Source organism: Protopterus annectens, chromosome 4.part1, assembly GCF_019279795.1.
Source record: "Protopterus annectens isolate FY-2018-M chromosome 4.part1, PAN1.0, whole genome shotgun sequence".
In the NCBI taxonomy this organism is placed as follows: Eukaryota; Metazoa; Chordata; order Ceratodontiformes; family Protopteridae; genus Protopterus; species Protopterus annectens.
In genome coordinates, this window is record NC_056734.1 from 625,708,626 (window position 1) to 625,726,193 (window position 17,568).

Below are 17,568 nucleotides of genomic sequence, written 5' to 3' on the forward strand. Positions count from 1 at the left end.
TTAGTGATTCAGGAATCAAACACAACAATCTTTCCATTATGAACATCAAAACAAAGACCCAAACTATGCAAAAGAGCAAAAAAAAAAAAAAGTTTGGTTCAGGAGCCAGAAGCACTAATTTTTGTTAATGAAGTTATGACAAGATGTCACAGGGCAAGCACCATACTGGGTGCAAGAGCTTTGAAGAAAATACAAAAAAAAATTTAAACTATACAGGAAAACAGGACAAACACCAGTCACAGACACACCAATGAGGGTCATTAATACTATATCTAATAACCTAAGTTTTAAACAAGATAATAAAGTTAACAGGGTCAAACAAGAAAAAAAATGAAGTCTGGGGCTGCATCCAGTAGATACACCAACTTGGTTAGAAAACAAATAGCTTGGGCCAATAACACTCACACAAACCAGGATGCGTACAAAGCATTTTGTCACACTAACGTACTGAGCTGAAGCATACAGAACATACCACTTAATGACTGTCATGAATCCACACATCATTAATTACATGCAAAAGCAGTATCTTACAATGACTGTGTAATACACTGGGGTAAATGAAATCCAAAATGTTCTTTAATGTAGAGGGGAATCCTTCTGCGCTCCAAATTGGGCTTTGCATCCAATTAAATTATGTCATATGGAGATCCTACAGTATTGGGATGTGTCCACACAGTGAGTATAACAATTGAGGACTCAAGTAGCATTTGCCCTACCCTACAAAGCACACACATAAAACACTGATCAGATCAATACTTTGGAGGCTTCTTTGGATGTTTGTGCTGTTAGATGAAGTATAATTCTGTAACTTGGTTTCATTATCTTTAAAGTAAGCAGGATACAATGGCAGTAAAATGCCGCAAGCCCGATCAAAACACATCTCACATCACTCAATGCTAATGATCAAACCTTAAAATCAAGGGGAGGTTAATTTTCATTCATATTTACTTAATATTTAACTTTAGCAAAAATCAGACAATAATGACTACTGACATTCATATGCAAAGGACAACTTACTATTTTTCACATCCAGGAATGATACCAAAACAGTCAGCAGGCCTGCTACAGCTACCTGGCTCATTAACTGCCGGTCGCTATGGTATGGACATAGTGTCAGTGTACCTTTTCCAAGATGAGTCAAACCCTGTGAAAAATAAACAGGTTCATTAACAGGTATTAAAATATTTAACACTAAAAGAAGTACACAATAATACATTGATCTGGGCTGAAGGTTCTAGGGTGCACAGATGCACATTTTCTGATAAGGTACTACATCAGTTATTTGACATTAACACTGAACAGACTGCAACAAGCATGCAAGATGAAAAACTGACAACAAAAGCCAACATGCCTTCAAATTCCAGGACTCCTCCCCAGTAAGCAATAAATTAATAAATATTACACAGAATGTACTACCTGCCTCAACATGTGTAATAACAGCCACTCACTAAACAAACATTAAATATCTTTTTACTAATGCACTGGAAGTGTTAGGATCACACAGAAATGTGCACTTAATCATGGTTACAGGATCCTTACACAAAATAATGCTATATGCAGCAGAATTCGCCCTTAACATTTTAGGTAATCCGGACTTCAAAAAGCTAGGCTTAATAAAGCAATCACTGAATGTTAATTTGTTTGTGTCTTTCGGCTTTTCCCGGTTAGGGGTCGCCACAGCGGAACTCCGGTCCGCTGATGATTGGCAGTAGAGTTTTACATACTGGCTTGCCGAGCCTAACGCACAACCTTCAACGAAGGAACGCCCGTTCACGCATGTCGCCACACAGAAGACACTCTGAGAATCGAACAGGCAACGTCTAACTGTGAGGCGACAACACTACCGCAGCACCACCACCGCAGTATTAATCACTGAATGTTAATAACAGCCACCAAGTCACAAAGACATTATAAATACTGTGCTGAGCTAAAGCAATTATGCTCCTCACAACTATGCTAATATTTACATAAAATTATTACATAAAAATAAATTCTAATCTTACTCCAGTAGTACAGGCATGCAAGTACTAGCAACTGTCAAGAGAAGGACTGAATAAAAATTAGAGTGGAACGCTAGGTTATAAAAAGCAATTACAGCAAAAATAATGGGTGAACATTACGGTGGCTGTTGCAAAGCAAGGCAAGATTCATGTTTCTATTGATAAGAAACATCTGTATAGAAAAAGTACGAGTATTACCCACTTCAAACAGGTTAGTAAGAGGTCTCCATAATGATGCACATTAAATTAATTTCAGTGCTAAATACAAACAAAAGTTTCTGACAGATAAATCTAAACAAAGTTCATACAGTGTCAGCATCAAATGTATTTCAAATTCTAACTTCACAATTTTCCAGGTCCTGAAAATGTTTTGTCAACACAGTCAATCTGTTACAGTTTTGTGCAACCTCATAAACATATTAAGTAATGGAGTGCAAGGGGTGAAATCCCTACAAAGTAAGTGTGGAACAGGCTTCACTCCACTTTACCTAGGGTTGTTGCTTTCACAATCTTTGCTACCTAATTTCATGAAATGGACCTTTGAAAGGAAGAACATGATCCAAACAATAAACTACATTAATTTCAAAGCGCAATTTCTGACTCTTATCATAGGAATTGACTAAACTGATGTAAAATAAATAATTGAAAATATAATCTTTATGGGAGCTTTTCATTAGTCAAGCAATGAGTCTGCAATGGCTCAACATCAAATAACTATATCCACATACAGTAAACTCTCAGTTAACCAGAACTCAAGCAACCAGAAAAAAAAAAAACAAAAAAAAAAAATACAGTACAATTTTCTTGTGTTGCACTTTATGTCCCACTCCCCGCAGAAACACACCTTACATTTTTAAACTTTTAGAGTTTTAAAAAGGAAGACTGGAATACATTTCCTTTCTCCCCAACCTATGAACAAGTCAAACCAAACAAACAGTATAGAGTACAGTATTAGGCCTATTTTAGCAACCAGAAATAAGAAGTTGTGTACTCACCATAACGTTCCATCTGAGTAGGTAGCTTCATTTGTCTGCAACCTGTGGGCCTTGGATCCAATATCGGATCCGAGCCGGCAACTTGTTTCAAGCTAATGGATCCGAGCTCCTAGCTCCTCCCCTCACCCATAATCCCCTGCCAACCCTAAATGACCTCAGATCGAGTTTGCCCCTCAATATATACCCAAAACGGGTATCCAACTAAGATAGATCTGAAGAAGGCCAGGGGGAAGGAGGGGGGATGGTTGCAGACAAATGAAGCTACCTACTCAGATGGAACGTTATGGTGAGTACATAACTTCTTAATCTGAAGTAGGGAGTTCATTTGTCAGCAACCTGTGGGACACAGTCCCCAGCTACCTGAACCTTGGGTGGCCATCATGGAAGGATATTGCGAAGCACCGCAGAGCCAAAGGATGCTCTCCCTCTAGAAATCACGTCCAGTTTGTAGTGGCTAATAAAGGTATGAGATGAGGCCCAAGTGGCTGCCGAACAAATATCATCCAATGGGACTCTAGACTTGAAGGCCGCAGAAGTAGAGATGGAACGAGTGGAACGTGCACGAACTCCTTCAGGTGCGGGTCTCCCAGAGGCTTGGTACGCTAATAGGATACATTGAGAAATCCAGCGTGATAGAGTTAATTTTGATATTGCTTTCCCCAAATTAAATTTGGCAAAGGAAACGAACAGCTGGTCGGATTGTCTATGACCAGCTGTTCTATGAGTATAAAAGTGTAGCTGCCAATGAACATCTAATGAGTGCAGCTTGTACTCTCCTTTATTCTGATATTTAGGGAAGACAACCGTTAAATTTATGGATTGGTTTATATTGGCTTCTGATGCTATTTTGGGAAGAAAAGAGAGATTGATCCTGAGGTACACTCTGTCCGGGTGAAAGATCAAATAAGGAGGCTTCACAGAAAGAGCTTGAAGCTCCGAAACTCTTTTTGCAGAAGTGATGGCTACAAGGAATGCTGTTTTCCAGGACAAGAATTTGAGATCTACTGAAGCAGTGGGTTCAGGAGGTGGAGCAGTCAAGGCTTGAAGAACTAGTGAAAGATCCCACGGTGGTACGGCTTCTTTTATAGGGGGTCTAAGCAAAAAGGTGCCCTTGAGAAAGGTTTTACACAATTTAGCTGACATCAAAGGCCCTGTATCATGACCCACATGGTAATGTGAGATGGCCGCCAATTGCACTTTGACAGTTGAGCAACTAGCGCTTTCCTGAAAAAGTTTGGTTAGGAAGTCTAATATGGATGGAAGAGGAGCCGTAAAGGGATCTAGATTATGATGCTCCGCCCAAGATGGAGAAACGTTTCCATTTACTGCGGTACACTTTCCTGGTGGAGGGCTTATGCGCTGCCACAAGGATGGCTTTGACTGGTGAAGAGATACCGGGAGTCATAACTAGGAGTGGAACTGGAGCAACCAAGCTGTCAGCTTCAGATTGTCCAGATTTGGGGTCGGTAAGTCCGACGACGGGAGATTAGATCCGGACTGGGATCCAGAATCCAAGGAGGATTCACTAGGTGAGACCACAGGTAAGGGAACCAAATTTGCCGAGGCCAGAATGGGGCAATGAGGATCATCCTGCTCCTCAACCGCGAGGCTTTCTGTAAGAGTTGCAGCATCAGGGGTAGAGGAGGATAGGCATAAAGTAGACCGGGTGGCCAAGCATGCACCAGAGCGTCCCTTGGAGTTTCCCCTGGAGGGGGAATCAGAGCAAAGAAATTGCCGCATTTGGTGTTTGAGGGAGAGGCAAAAAGATCGCAGCAGGGTTGCCCCCATATTGCGAATATCTGCTTCGCTACTAGTGGGTTGAGAGAACACTCATACGGGGTAAGAAGGGTGCGACTGAGTTTGTCCGCTAGGATGTTGGTCTGCCCCGGAATGTGTGTTGCAATCAGAAAGCAGTTGGTGGAGATCGCCCATTCCCACACTCTCATGGCTTCGCGGCATAGAGGGCAAGATCTGGTTCTCCCCTGTTTGTTGATGTACCAGACAACCGACATGTTGTCCGACTGAATTGCAATCGTTCCTATGGGGAGGAGATTCTGAAGTGCTTGCAACGCGTACAGCACCACTCTCATCTCCAGAACGTTGATATGCAGGGAGGGCTCTGTATCGTTCCACGTGCCTTGGACCGTCCTGCCTGAATAATGCCCCCCCCACCCGAGGTGGGAGGCATCCGTGGTCACCGTGGGGAGAGGTGCAGAAGGGTCGGCCCGTATGGAGGTCCGAAGCATGGAGCCACCATAATAGAGCCATCCTGCAAGCCTTGCTTATAGCAATGGGGTGGTGAAGAGGAAAGGACAGAAAGGACCATTGCACTAGAAGGGTCCATTGCAGTATCCGCATGTTCAGACGGGCGCATGGAAGGAGCGTTATCGCTGCCGCCATGGAGCACAGTGCCCTCAGGACCAATTCCGCTGGTGGGGTCTCTGATTGGAGGATAGCCCGCACATGGAGTTGCAAATTCCGAAGTCTCTCAGACGTTAGGAAGACTCGTAGCTCTCTGGTGTCTATTCTGGCTCCTATGAATTCTATGGCTTGTGCCGGGGCCAGAAGGGATTTGTCGGCATTGATGGTGATGCCTAACTGTGGGGCTAGGCGGAGAAAGAAATCTCTGGCTGAGCAAAGTAGATGCCTTGTTGGGGAGTCAGGAGCCAGTCGTCCAGGTACGAAAAGACCTGTATTCCCTGGAGTCTCAGGTGGGCCGCGATCACTGCTAATACCTTGGTGAACACCCTGGGGGCTGAGGTGAGGCCAAAGGGAAGGACCTTGAACTGGTAGTGACTGGCTCCCAGCTGGAAGCGGAGGAACCTCCTGGATCGTCTGTCCATTAGATTGTGGTAGTACGCATCCTTGAGGTCTATAGAGCACATCCAAACGTTCTCCTTTAGAAGGGGGAGAAAAGATTGAAGAGTGACCATTCGGAATATTTCCTTGGTTACCGACAGGTTCGAGCGGGAAAGGTCTAGAATCGGTCTCAAGTCCCCCGTCTTTTTTGGCACCAAAAAGAACCTGGAGTAGAACCCTAATCCGAGCTAGTCTTGGGGGACGGGCTGGATGGCTCTTTTTCTTAGCAGCTGCTGAATTTCTGCGGCTGCGGCCTCCCTCTGATCGGGTGGTACATCGGGGAGGTTCTTGAATTTGGGGACATGAAGTAATGGTATTTTGTACCCTCTGGATATAATTTGAAGCACCCAGCGGTCTGTCGTGATGGACTCCCATGCTGCTAGGTGCTCCGAGAAGCGCCCCCGACTGCCTCCAGAGTGGAGCAGTCGGGCAACCCTTCAGGGCTGCTGCGTGGGCCGTTCAGAGAAAGGTTCTCTGGACCCAAAGTTTCTCGGAGCCCCTCTGCCCCTGGGGCGGCGTCCTCCCTGTCCTCCTCTGCCACGGAAGGACTGGTTGTCCGGAGCGGGTTGGGAATGTTGCGATTTCCGGAACCACATCTTCTTCTGACCCTTTTGGTTCTTCGAAAAGGACCGCAGGGGAGCAGAGAAGCGGACTCCGACGGTAGACGTCTTCCCGTCCTTCTTGCTCTGGACAAGTGTCTCGTGAACCGTTTTGCCAAACAGGGCAGAACCATCGAAAGGGGCGTTCGCAAAAGACACTTTAAAGGGCTCCGCAAAGTCACAATGATGGAGCCAGGCCTGACGTCTCATGACTAGGCCTGCTCCGCTAGCACTAGCGGCTCCCTCGGTGGCGTGGGACAACAGCCGCATAGAGGTATTTGAAATTGATCTCAGAGTGTCCGTTCGGGTGGAGTACAATTGTTTGTCCTCCGCCGACATGGACTCAGGGGGGGAGACAGCGTATTCTTTGATAAGATCCCGCTGCATCCTGATGACATGTGCCATATAGTTCAGAGACCTTACCGAGAAGGTCGGTGAACTAAAAACTCGCTTCCCTAAGCGGTCCATCGAGCGGGACTCCTTGCTTGGTGGATGGACTGAGGGGCTCTCCTGAGCTAGTTCCCTCTTCGTGGCTGCCGCCGTCAACATGGCATCTACGGGGGGACCCTTGCTCCAGTGCGACCAGTCTGAGGGGGGACTTAGTATTCTGTCCGGGCGTTTGGGTATTGGCTCCACGGTGTCCGGATCCTTTCACGCCCTGGTGGTAATAAGGTCCACCAAGGGGTCAGCCGGAGGGGACACCCAAGAGGTAGATGGGCCTACTTCGAATGCCTCCAGAAACACGGACTCATCGGAGGAAGACTTGGGGGCAGACCACCCACCTCTGATCCTCAGCATCTCCATGATGTCTCCAAAGGAGACATCCTCAGGGGGTGATCTTGGGGAGCCTTCCCCTTCATCCAAGTCCGTGTCCTCAGTTAAGGACTCAGGGGAGTCCACGTGCCTCCTCTTGCACTTATGCTTGCGGGGCACTTCCTCGGGGGGGCTGTCCGAGGAGGCCTCGCCAGCAACATCCTGTTCCAATGGAACCATCTGGGACATTGAAGCAGGCTGTCCCTTTGGCCGGGTGATGGAAGCCTGGCCCAGCAGACAGGGAGTGCAGGGTGGAGCCGAGACATGGGCCGGGGGTCCGGATGCTCTCAACAGAGCCCTCTCTCCACTACATCGAAAGCCGAGGGGGAACCACTCTCTCTGGGCTCCGAGAGTTGGCTCCCACTCGGATCCGATGAAGGGACCGGAACCGGCGCCGAGACCATCGGATCCGAAGGACCAGTGCGCTCTGGCCTGGACGGAGCCAAAGGCACACTAACCCCTCGGATCCGAAGCTCGGGCCACGGCTCCGAGAGGTCGGATCCGACAGGCTCGAGGGCAGGGTCGGATCCGAAGTACCAAGTACTGTCTGCGCCGACTCACCCCCGGCTCCAACGCTGCTCGGCTCCGAACGCTCTGAGCCCGGATAGCGGGTCGGAGAAAGAGCAATAGGATGGAAAAAAGGTGTCGAGCTCCCCCCCGAAGGGGGGGGGGGGAGGCAAGAGCACTCCCATCTGCAGCTGGGCTTGGATGAACCTTCGCATCATCCGGTCCAAGTCTGCATCGGACATACTGTAAGTCAATCTCGAAGAGGTCACCGAGGCAGGCCTGGAATGCCACCTCGATGGAGATCGGGCCTCCTCCTCCTCGGGCCCTGGGGAGAAACAAGGGGATCGGAGCCGAGGAGGAGGAGACCTAGAAGCAGTGGAGGGAGAAGCCCGCTTAGCTGGCGGGGCCGAAGAGGAGGCCTCAGCCCGCCGCTTGTGGTGCTTCTCCCTCTGTTTCTCCCTCCTGGCCTCCCTGTCCTCTGGTGCTTTAGCGGGAGTTTGAGTCCCGGCCGAAGGAAGGGGGGCAGGAATGGCAGCAACCACAGCCTGTGGTAGAGCCACGGGAGCAGCGGAGGCCGGAGCAGAGTCCGGGGGTAAAAGTCCCACCAAGACCAGCTTCGACCTCTGCTCTTTCAGTGCCCTGGGCTTGAACGCTGCACAAAAGGTACAGCCTGAAGTGAGGTGTTCAACGCCAAAGCACCGAACGCATAGAGTGTGGCCATCAGCCGGGGAGAGCTTATGGCCACACTCGGTACATTTAGAAAAAATGGCTTTTGGGGCCTCAGCCATACTTAAAAGAAAAGGTAGTGTTACACAAACACACAGGCCCCAAAACACAACACACACTCACTAACGACCAGCAAAGGGAGGGAAAAAACTAATTAAAAGAAAAATATTTTTACACTACAGGGAACCTAACACTTGCACACTTTATATTTTTGTGAAAAAAGAAGAAAGTTGACAGAAAAAACACACTTAACTGACAATTACTAGTCGAGCTCAAAGGAATCCAGCTATCCACAAGTGCGGCAAACTAGATCTGAGGTCATGGAGGGTTGTCAGGGGATTATGGGTGAGGGGAGGAGCTAGGAGCTCGGATCCATTAGCTTGAAACAAGTTGCTGGCTCGAATCCGATATCGGATCCAAGACCCACAGGTTGCTGACAAATGAACTCCCTACTTCAGATCTACAGTTATCTGGCATCTACCAATCCCCATGGGTGCCAGTAAACTGAGAGTTTACTGTAGTTGCCTGTTAAAATTTTGGAACCCTGTGAAAAGCCAACTAGCCAAAGCTATCTTGGACAACATATCAGGAATGGATACATCTTCACTAACATATTGGAAAACCTCTGATCCTTCTACTCCTCACCTACTGTTATACACTTAAAGCACATTAGCAACACCATCACCTTTAACCTAAGGGTATATTCAAACTCAAATTATACATAAATCACATTTCCTGGCCTTTACTAACAAAAACTGACATAATAAAATTTATGAAAACGAACTGGGGTACTAGCCTCGGGGCGGCCACGGTGGTGCAGCGGGTAGCGTTGCCGCCTCACAGCAAGAGGTGCTCCTGTTCGATTCTCGGCTGGGGTGCCTTGTGTGTGGAGTCTACATGTCCTCCCTGTGGTCGCGTGGGTTTCCTCTGGGTGCTCCAGTTTCCTCCAACATCCCAAAGACATGCTGTAGGTGGATTGGACACTCTAAATTGGCCCTAGGTGTGAGTGTGTGCGCATGTGTGTGCCTTCTGTGGAAGGTTGGACGCCGGGCCGGCAACTCAACACCATAAAAAGTACAGTTTTGTACCTACCATAAATGTAGATGTTCGAGTGTATACTCTGCTGCAGTCATCACACTTGGGTTATCCTGTCATCAGGCAGTCCCGCAGTCGGCCTGAACTCCAAAGTCTTGGTCCGGCGTTGGTTGCTATCGCTTCTTCCCAGACGTCAGTGCGCCAGGGGTATATAAGAAGAATCCAACGCCATTTTCTTCAGTTTTTCTTGCCCCAGATGTCAGGTGCCCCCCCAAAAGGTGGTCAGTAAATAGTACCAATAATAAAAGTTTAGTACAAACAAAACATCGCTCCAGCTATAAGCAAATACACCACAAAGGTTGTATCAGATTTTAAGGTATTGAAAGGTTTCAGTTAGGTCAGAGGGGAAGGAGGGAGGGTAACCTGGACTGCAGCAGGGTATACACTCTAACATCTACATTTATGGTAGGTACAAAACTGTACTATGTTCATCGTGTTACCCTGCTGCAGTCATCACACCTTGGGTTGAATCCCAAAGCTAAGGATGGGAGGTGGAGTCAAACAGGGTTAGAGGAGGCTAGAAGGCCCTGCAAAACTGCAGTGGCGAAGCCAGCTCTGGTCTTAGAGTAAAGTGGTAAGTGATAGTGTTTGGTGAAGGTGTGTACTGAACTTCAAGTTGCAGCTTCCAGAATATCCTTGGTTGGCACCCCCCTGAGGAAGGCTGTAGATGTAGCTGCTGCCCTGGTGGAGTGGAGCCTAATGCTAGCAGGAACTGGTTTTCCATGATGGGTGTAGCAAAAACGTATGCAATGTCCTATCCATTTGGAAATGGTCTGTTTTGAGATAGCCTTTCCTTGTGATGCTCTAGCATAGGATACAAAAAGCTGGTCAGATTTTCTGAAAACCTTAGTTTTATCCAAGTAGTAACGTAGTTGTCTGTGAATGTCCAAGGAGTGCAGGAGTCTTTCTCCTTTGTTCTGTGGATTTGGGAAGAAGGTGGGTAAATGGATGGTTTGATTTTGAGCCACACTGGATACCACCTTTGGCATAAAGGAGGGGTTAGTTCGTAGAGAAACTCTGTCTTGATGAAAAATGAGGAAAGGCTCTACTGCCATTAGTGCCTGTAGCTCTGAGACTCTTCTGGCTGAAGTAATTGCTAGCAGCAGGGCAGTCTTCCATGACAAACTTTAAATCAGCTGAGAAAGCTGGCTCAAAAGGTGGCAGCGTAAGTTTTTCCAGAACAAAATTGAAGTCGCAAGTTGGCGTTGGTTCTCTCCTGGGAGGCCTAATGTTTTTGGCCCCTCTGAGGTACTGCCTTAGAAGTGGATGTGAAAATAAGGGAGGATCCTTGTTGTAGTGGGCTGAAATAGCTGAGGCGTGGATTTTAATAGATGAGAAAGAAAGTCCTTTGTGTAACATCTCAGTTAAATATTGTAGAATCTGAAGTATGTCCGGCTCAAGGGTATTTTGGCCTTTAGCTTGGTTCCAGGCGCAAAATCTTTTCCATTTGTCTGAGTAGGTTTTTCTGGTGCTGGGCCTCCTGGCCTCCAGAATGACATCCATAACAGCTTGTGAAAGAGGAGCTGGCTGGTTGCTTAGGTGATGTGCCATGCAGCCAAATTTAAGGTTTTGAGCTGGCTGTGTAGAATCTGACCGTCTTGCTGTGTGAGCAGATGAGGAATTTGTGGTAAAATCCATGGTGGGCTCTGGGCCATGTTCCTTAGTAGTGGGTACCAGTGCTGGCGTGGCCAGTCTGGGGCAATGAGTATCATTCGTGGTCTCTCCATCCTGACTTTCAGCAGCACCTTTGTGAGAAAGGGCAATGGAGGAAAGGCATATACTGTCAGCATTTTCCAACTGAATGAGAGTGCGTCCACTTTCCAAGCTTGATGGTGAAATGTCCTTGTGCAAAATTTTGATATCTGATAGTTTTGGGGGTTGGCAAACAGGTCTATGTCTGGGCACCCCCATTTTTGAGTTATCATTGCAAATACTTGTGGATCCAGTTTCCACTCGTGGGGATCCATGATGTTCCTGCTTAGGTCGTCTGCCAATGTGTTCTTTTTTCCTGGCAGGAATTGAGCTTGTAATTGAACTTTGTAAGCCAGTGCTGTGTTCCACAAGGTCATTGCTTGCCTGCATAGAGGGTAGGAGTGTGTACCCCCTTGCTTGTTTATGTACCACATTACTGTAGTGTTGTCTGTCCTTATTATAAGCTGTCCTGGAGAGCATTCTGTACAGCTAGCATTTATTTTTGATTGATGTGCAGTTTCCTTTGATCTGCAGTTCATATGCCTTGAACGCACTGTCCTGCCATGTGTGCCCCCCAGGCATAGTCCGATGCATCTGTTGTCATAGTTTGCCTGGCTGGGGGTAAGACGAAAGGCTGATCCTTGATGAGGTGACATGCCTGTGACCACCATAGAAACTCCTGTTGAAGGCAGGGAATGAGAAGTATCATTGTTTCCAAGCTGTGGCTGTGTTGAGTCCATACGCTTTTCAGGTACCACTGTAATTTCCTCATATGCAGTTTTGCAAATGGCATTAGTAGTATGCAAGATGCCATGAAGCCCAAGGCCTGCAGAATTTTTCTTGCAGGGAGTTGGGTCTTTGTTGCCATTATTTTGAAGTACTGAGTTAGTTGTAGTTGTTTGTCTGGTGTCAGATAAGCCATCTGGGCCGTTGTATTCAAGCTGGCACCCAGGAATGTCATATTTTGTGAGGGCACTTGTTTTGATTTCTTTTCGTTTACTGTGTACCCTAGGCAACTTAGAAGGTGTTTTACAAAAGTCAGATGTTGTAAGAGAATGTCCTTACTTTCTGCTTGGATGAGGCAGTCGTCCAGGTATGGGTATATTTGAATTCCTCTTTGTCTGCAGTATGCAATTACTGGTGCCAGGCATTTTGTGAAGACCCTGGGCGCAGTAGACAAGCCAAAGGGCAGTGCAGAGAATTGGTAATGGGTTGAACCTGCAATGAAACAGAGGTATCTTCTGCAATTTTGTCTGATAGGGACATGCAAGTATGCCTCCTTGAGGTCCAACGTTACTAGCCATGCTTTCTTGCCCAACATGGGAAGAAGCTGCTGTAGTGTTAGCATCTTGAATTTGGGTACTTGCAAGAAGGTGTTTAGAATTGAAAGGTCCAGAATGGGTCTCCAAGCATTGTCCTTTCTGGGGACTAGAAAAAGCCTTGAGTAAAATCCTTGGCCTTGCTCCTGTGTAGGTACCAGTTGAATGGCTCTCATGTCCATGAGAGCTGTAATTTGTTTTTGTGCCTCTGCCCATTGATTTTGTGGCAGGTTTGGCATTCCTTTTATCCTTGGCAAGGTGTAGAAATGGAATCTGTATCCTTGTGAGATAATGTCTAGGACCCATTTGTCCTTTGTGACGATGCGCCAGTTGTCTGTAAAAAATGCTAATTTTCCTCCCAAGGGAGCTGCCAAGAGAGTTTTGCTTAGCAGTTTGAGGTTTAAGTCATTGTGTTTGTCTCCTAGTAGTTTGGGACCTGTCTTCTCCTCCCTTCTGTGTTGCAGTGCCCCATTGGCGAGGTTTGTAAGGGATTTGTGCTTGTCCTCTTCCCCTTGGGCTTCTGTATTTACCCCCTCTGTGGTCTGTCAGAAGCTGGAAAGGACCAATTTTTTGTTGGCCAATTTCTGCAGAAGTGTGGGGGTTGTACCTGTAAGAAATCTGACCGTCTGCATAGATTTTGCCTTATCCTCCATTTTCTTTAAAACTTCTTCTGCTTTAACCCCAAATAAGACATCCTGCTGTAAGGGTGCATCTAGTAACTTTAACATGATCAGGCAGAGTTTGTTCCTTTAACCAAGCATGCCTACGTATAACAGACCCAGTAACAGCTGCTCTACAGGAAGCTTCCAAGGAATCAAATCCACATTGTAAAGTATGTTTGCCCACCTGTTCAGCTGCATGCAACAGATCCTGCATTTCCTTGAATTCAGACTGTTGAGGGTGCGTGCTCATCTTTTGTTTTATTTGAGACATTAGGAATTGCTGGTATTTCAGCATGTGAAATTGACAATTTAGTGCTCTCATAGCTAGAGTGGCTGAGGTGTAAACCTTCTTCCCCCACCTATCCAGTGTTCTGGAGTCCCTTTCAGAGGGTACAGGATTTTTAGTCATAGAAGCCTTAGCCCCTTTGGGACCCTGGGAGATTGTCTCTGGGTCAGCAACAGGGCTTTTGTAAAGGAATTTGTGTGAGTCAGGCACTCTATAATATCTATCTGGCTTGGCTGGAGCAGGAGGCAGAGAATATGGATTTAGACTAGATTCTAAGTAAGCATCATCCACAATGTCTAAAACTGGAGGGATAGCAATTGGTCTGTGCTGGGGAGTAAAAGAAGCTCTCGGAGCCTTTTCTTTGAGTCGGAGTAGTCCTGACCTTCCCAGTGGAAATGCTCCCTCATGGTATGTAAGGTTTCCCCAAAGGAATAGTCTTCAGGGGGAGAAGCTGAGGGAAAGGAATCTTCAGCATCAGAATCCTCATAAGGGGGAAAGGAGTAATCTTGTCCCTCAGAGGAGCCTGAGGAAATCGACACTTGATCAGAGGAGGCATAATCCTCCTCTTGCCTAGGCCTTTTGTCGGGGGGGTTGGGAACCCCTGATTAAAGAAATCAAATCTTCAGCCATTTTAAGCATCTGTTTCTTAGGCATGGGGCCTTGAACTGGAGACTGATGTGCAGTCTTTTTTGGTTTTAGAGGAGTCTTAAGCTTAGCATAAGATTTTATGGTGAGAGTAGTCGGTCTGAAGACACCTTCTGTAACCGAAGGTGTTTCCATAGCACCGGCTTCTCCTTCTGCAATGTTATCAGTAGGGCCTAAAGAAAATGGCTGCGTCGGCCTAGAACTCTCTGCTTGAGAATCCGAAGTGGTCTGGGGCTCCAAATTCTGCGGTCGCCAGGGGCTGTGTAGGCGCCTCATTGAAAACCGGAGAACCGGCGACCAGCCCAGCCGAGGCCTCGGAGTCTGGCTTGGATCTAGGCTGCCTGTCTTTATCTTTGCGTTTTTTATGCACGCCGGTAGTCGGTTGCTCCGACAGCATAATGTAATTAAATTTCCTACCGAAGTAGTGTCGTGCGAAATCAAAGCGTCGCTTTATAGTTCGCATATTGAACCTAGCACAAAACCGACAACCAGTGACGTCGTGGTCTGGGCCTAGGCAAGGTATACAATAAGAATGAAAATCCTTATGAGGTATTTGCTTCCCACAAGAAATGCAATTGTTAACTTTTTCTGACATCGGACTGAGGCAAGAAAAGGTTCCCCAATGGGTTACTGAGCTTTGAAGACTTCAGACTGAAATTCGATTCGAAAATCTCAGGTGTTGGCCGACCGGCACTTGCGAACTGCTTCTGCTTCGGGCACCACGCGGCAAGAAAGACTGAAGAAAATGGCGTCGGATGCCTCTTATATACCCCTGGCGCACTGACTTCAGGGAAGAAGCGACAGCAACAGATGCCGGGCCAAGACTTTGGAATTCAGGCCGACTGCGGGACCGCCTGACGACAGGATAACCCAAGTGTGATGACTGCAACAGGGTAACATGATGAACATCTCCACTGCCAATCATGAGCGGAGAGGTGATCTGCTGTGGCGACCCCTAACCGGGAAAAGCCGAAAGAAGAAGAAGAACTCGGGTACTAGCCTCAATGATACATCTGCTCAGGATACCATGAATGAGTTCTATGATATTACAAACTACTGTATTTATGGACAGATACAGTAAAACACAAAAGCACAGGTAAATAAATAAAACCCTCTGAAAAGTACATAAGTAATACACTTAACAGGAAAAGATACAACTACTTAATTTTCAGAGATTATTCTAATCATAAAATCAATTCAACAGTGAACCAAGTACAGAAAAAAATAACTTTTTTATCAAATTTTCCAGATCTAACTATGAAATTTTCTTATCCAATGCTGATAGCAATAAAAATGTATTCTTTAATTAAACGTGCAATTCAAAGGGAAATACTACAAATGTAACACGAAATCAATAAACAATTAAGTGATTACCCAAAGAAAAATGGTACAATGAATGTGCTTAAAGATTTTTCTGTAAACTTCACAATAAGCAAGTATGTCAGAATGCACCAGAAAAGGGAAAACATACTATATAAATCATACGACTGCTGCCATAAACAAAACTATTGCAGAAAACATCAAGATGAGCAGCTAACAGCATACAGCATAAACAGTGAAAATCCCAGAAAAAATAATACGCTGTAGAATGCAAGCTCCATTGAAAAACGCAGTAAGTGGTTCTTTCATAAAAGAAAGAAAAGTCAACCAACCACAACCAATTATGTTAAACTATACTTCAAAATGTGATCATGTTTCTGACTTAGTAAAACTCTACATATGTTTAAATTAAGGGCATACCTGCATCAGATCAAAACAATTTCAGACCCACCAACCCTACCAATATTCTATATAGTATCGCACAGAAAATCTTTAAAAGATTATCCAAAATGACATAGGGGGCATGTATTTGTTAGGTATGGAAGTGTACACATTAGCCAAGAAAGCTCTTGCTTCTTTAATCTTATAGTTTCTATGAAATGGTAACAGCAAAATCTAACAAAGAGTTGAGAGCAAGTAACAGTTATCGTAACCTTATTAAGAAATGCAACATTATTCCACATATGGGAATAACTGACAAAAGAACAGCATTAAAGGCCAGTACATATCTAATTCAACAACAGGTAAGGCAATTACAAGAAACAGGATGCAACATGACGAGGTGGTGTGGTGGGGTCTGTCTATGCAGACAAGGGTTACAAGGCATGTCCCACAGGGCTTGGTACTATGGCATTTCTTATTAATAATAAGTCAGAAACAAGTTACAGACCATTGGGAACCTTTTTGGTTAGGCTTATATAGGCCCCAGGGCCGATAGCCTAGTACCTACCTATGAACTATGTTGATAACTGAATACTGTGTAACAATTACTTTGATGAAACATACAACAGTTCTCCAAGATGGTTGAAAAAAAAAAAACACCCACCTAGTGAAGTGGTAATTACATTACCATTAAAACTAGTAATTGTAGCATTATGAAACTTGTCAAAAAGGACACAAATTATGACTTAAAAACTAGACAATGACAAATCATAAAATAGGACAGCATAATTAAAGATCTAAAGGCAAGAGAAGATGGCAATTTAACTTTCTAAAAGATTCAGGGAGTGGTACAAACTATAAAAATATATCACTATATTTTACTAAGTGGCCCAAATAAGTGACCCAGGTCTGTAACTCACTAATTTTGTAGGCAGACTTGTACACCAACACTTTGCCACTTTCAACAGTAAATTCCACTTCTGTTGGTAACCCTTACCCAGAGTGCTCATTTTACCCTTTTGGAAACCAAGACACTATGCAAAGCATCACTTGTGGGACCCTTGCAACTTGATTATGTATCTGTATCAAACTACAGATGTAGCTGGACTTCCAAGATGGCTGCATATTGATTAACAGCTTAATTCTGGCTCTCCCAGTCTGAAAACAGAAACTTGGCAGAGAAAACCAGTAGACCTAGATTTCTGGGTAAATGTCAGTAACTGAATAGTAAGTGCACTGCCTAGATGCCAGGGAAAAAAGAAATAAAGGATCTGGAGGAAACTCGGTCACAAATGCTGAGGGGGAAAAAAACACAGACTTGGAAAAGTACTGCAGTTGTTCAGAAAGAAGCAGTACAACTTCCATATGTGACTTACAATACCCTAGAGGAAAGTGTACAATCAGCTGCACACAGACCTGGTTAAAATAAACAAAACACTGACGGAGTACATCAACACAAAATAAAAATCTCGAGAAAATGGGAAAAGCTTTGAACCGATATTCAGATAAGGTGACCAAACTGAAAAACTCAGAGGCTGAAATGATGAAAAGGCTGGCTGAATGAGACTTCACAAGAAGAGAAGTTTACAAAAATAAGAGGACAGATCACATAGGGGAAAGACCTGAGATTTTCTGCTGTACTAGAGAAGCTGGAAGGAACACACTATTA

The 17,568-nt window shown here is 45.5% G+C and overlaps 1 protein-coding gene across 1 annotated transcript in view; it reads right to left on the minus strand.

Annotated features, from left to right (window-relative positions):
• PSMD2 (proteasome 26S subunit ubiquitin receptor, non-ATPase 2) overlaps nt 1-17,568 on the minus strand; it is a 1,781,804-nt gene that overhangs the window by 239,403 nt on the left and 1,524,833 nt on the right. Inside the window, exon 19 of the mRNA XM_044070442.1 lies at nt 1,018-1,144. Within this exon, the coding sequence (XP_043926377.1) occupies nt 1,018-1,144 (127 nt within the window). The remainder of the gene's footprint in view (nt 1-1,017; nt 1,145-17,568) is intronic.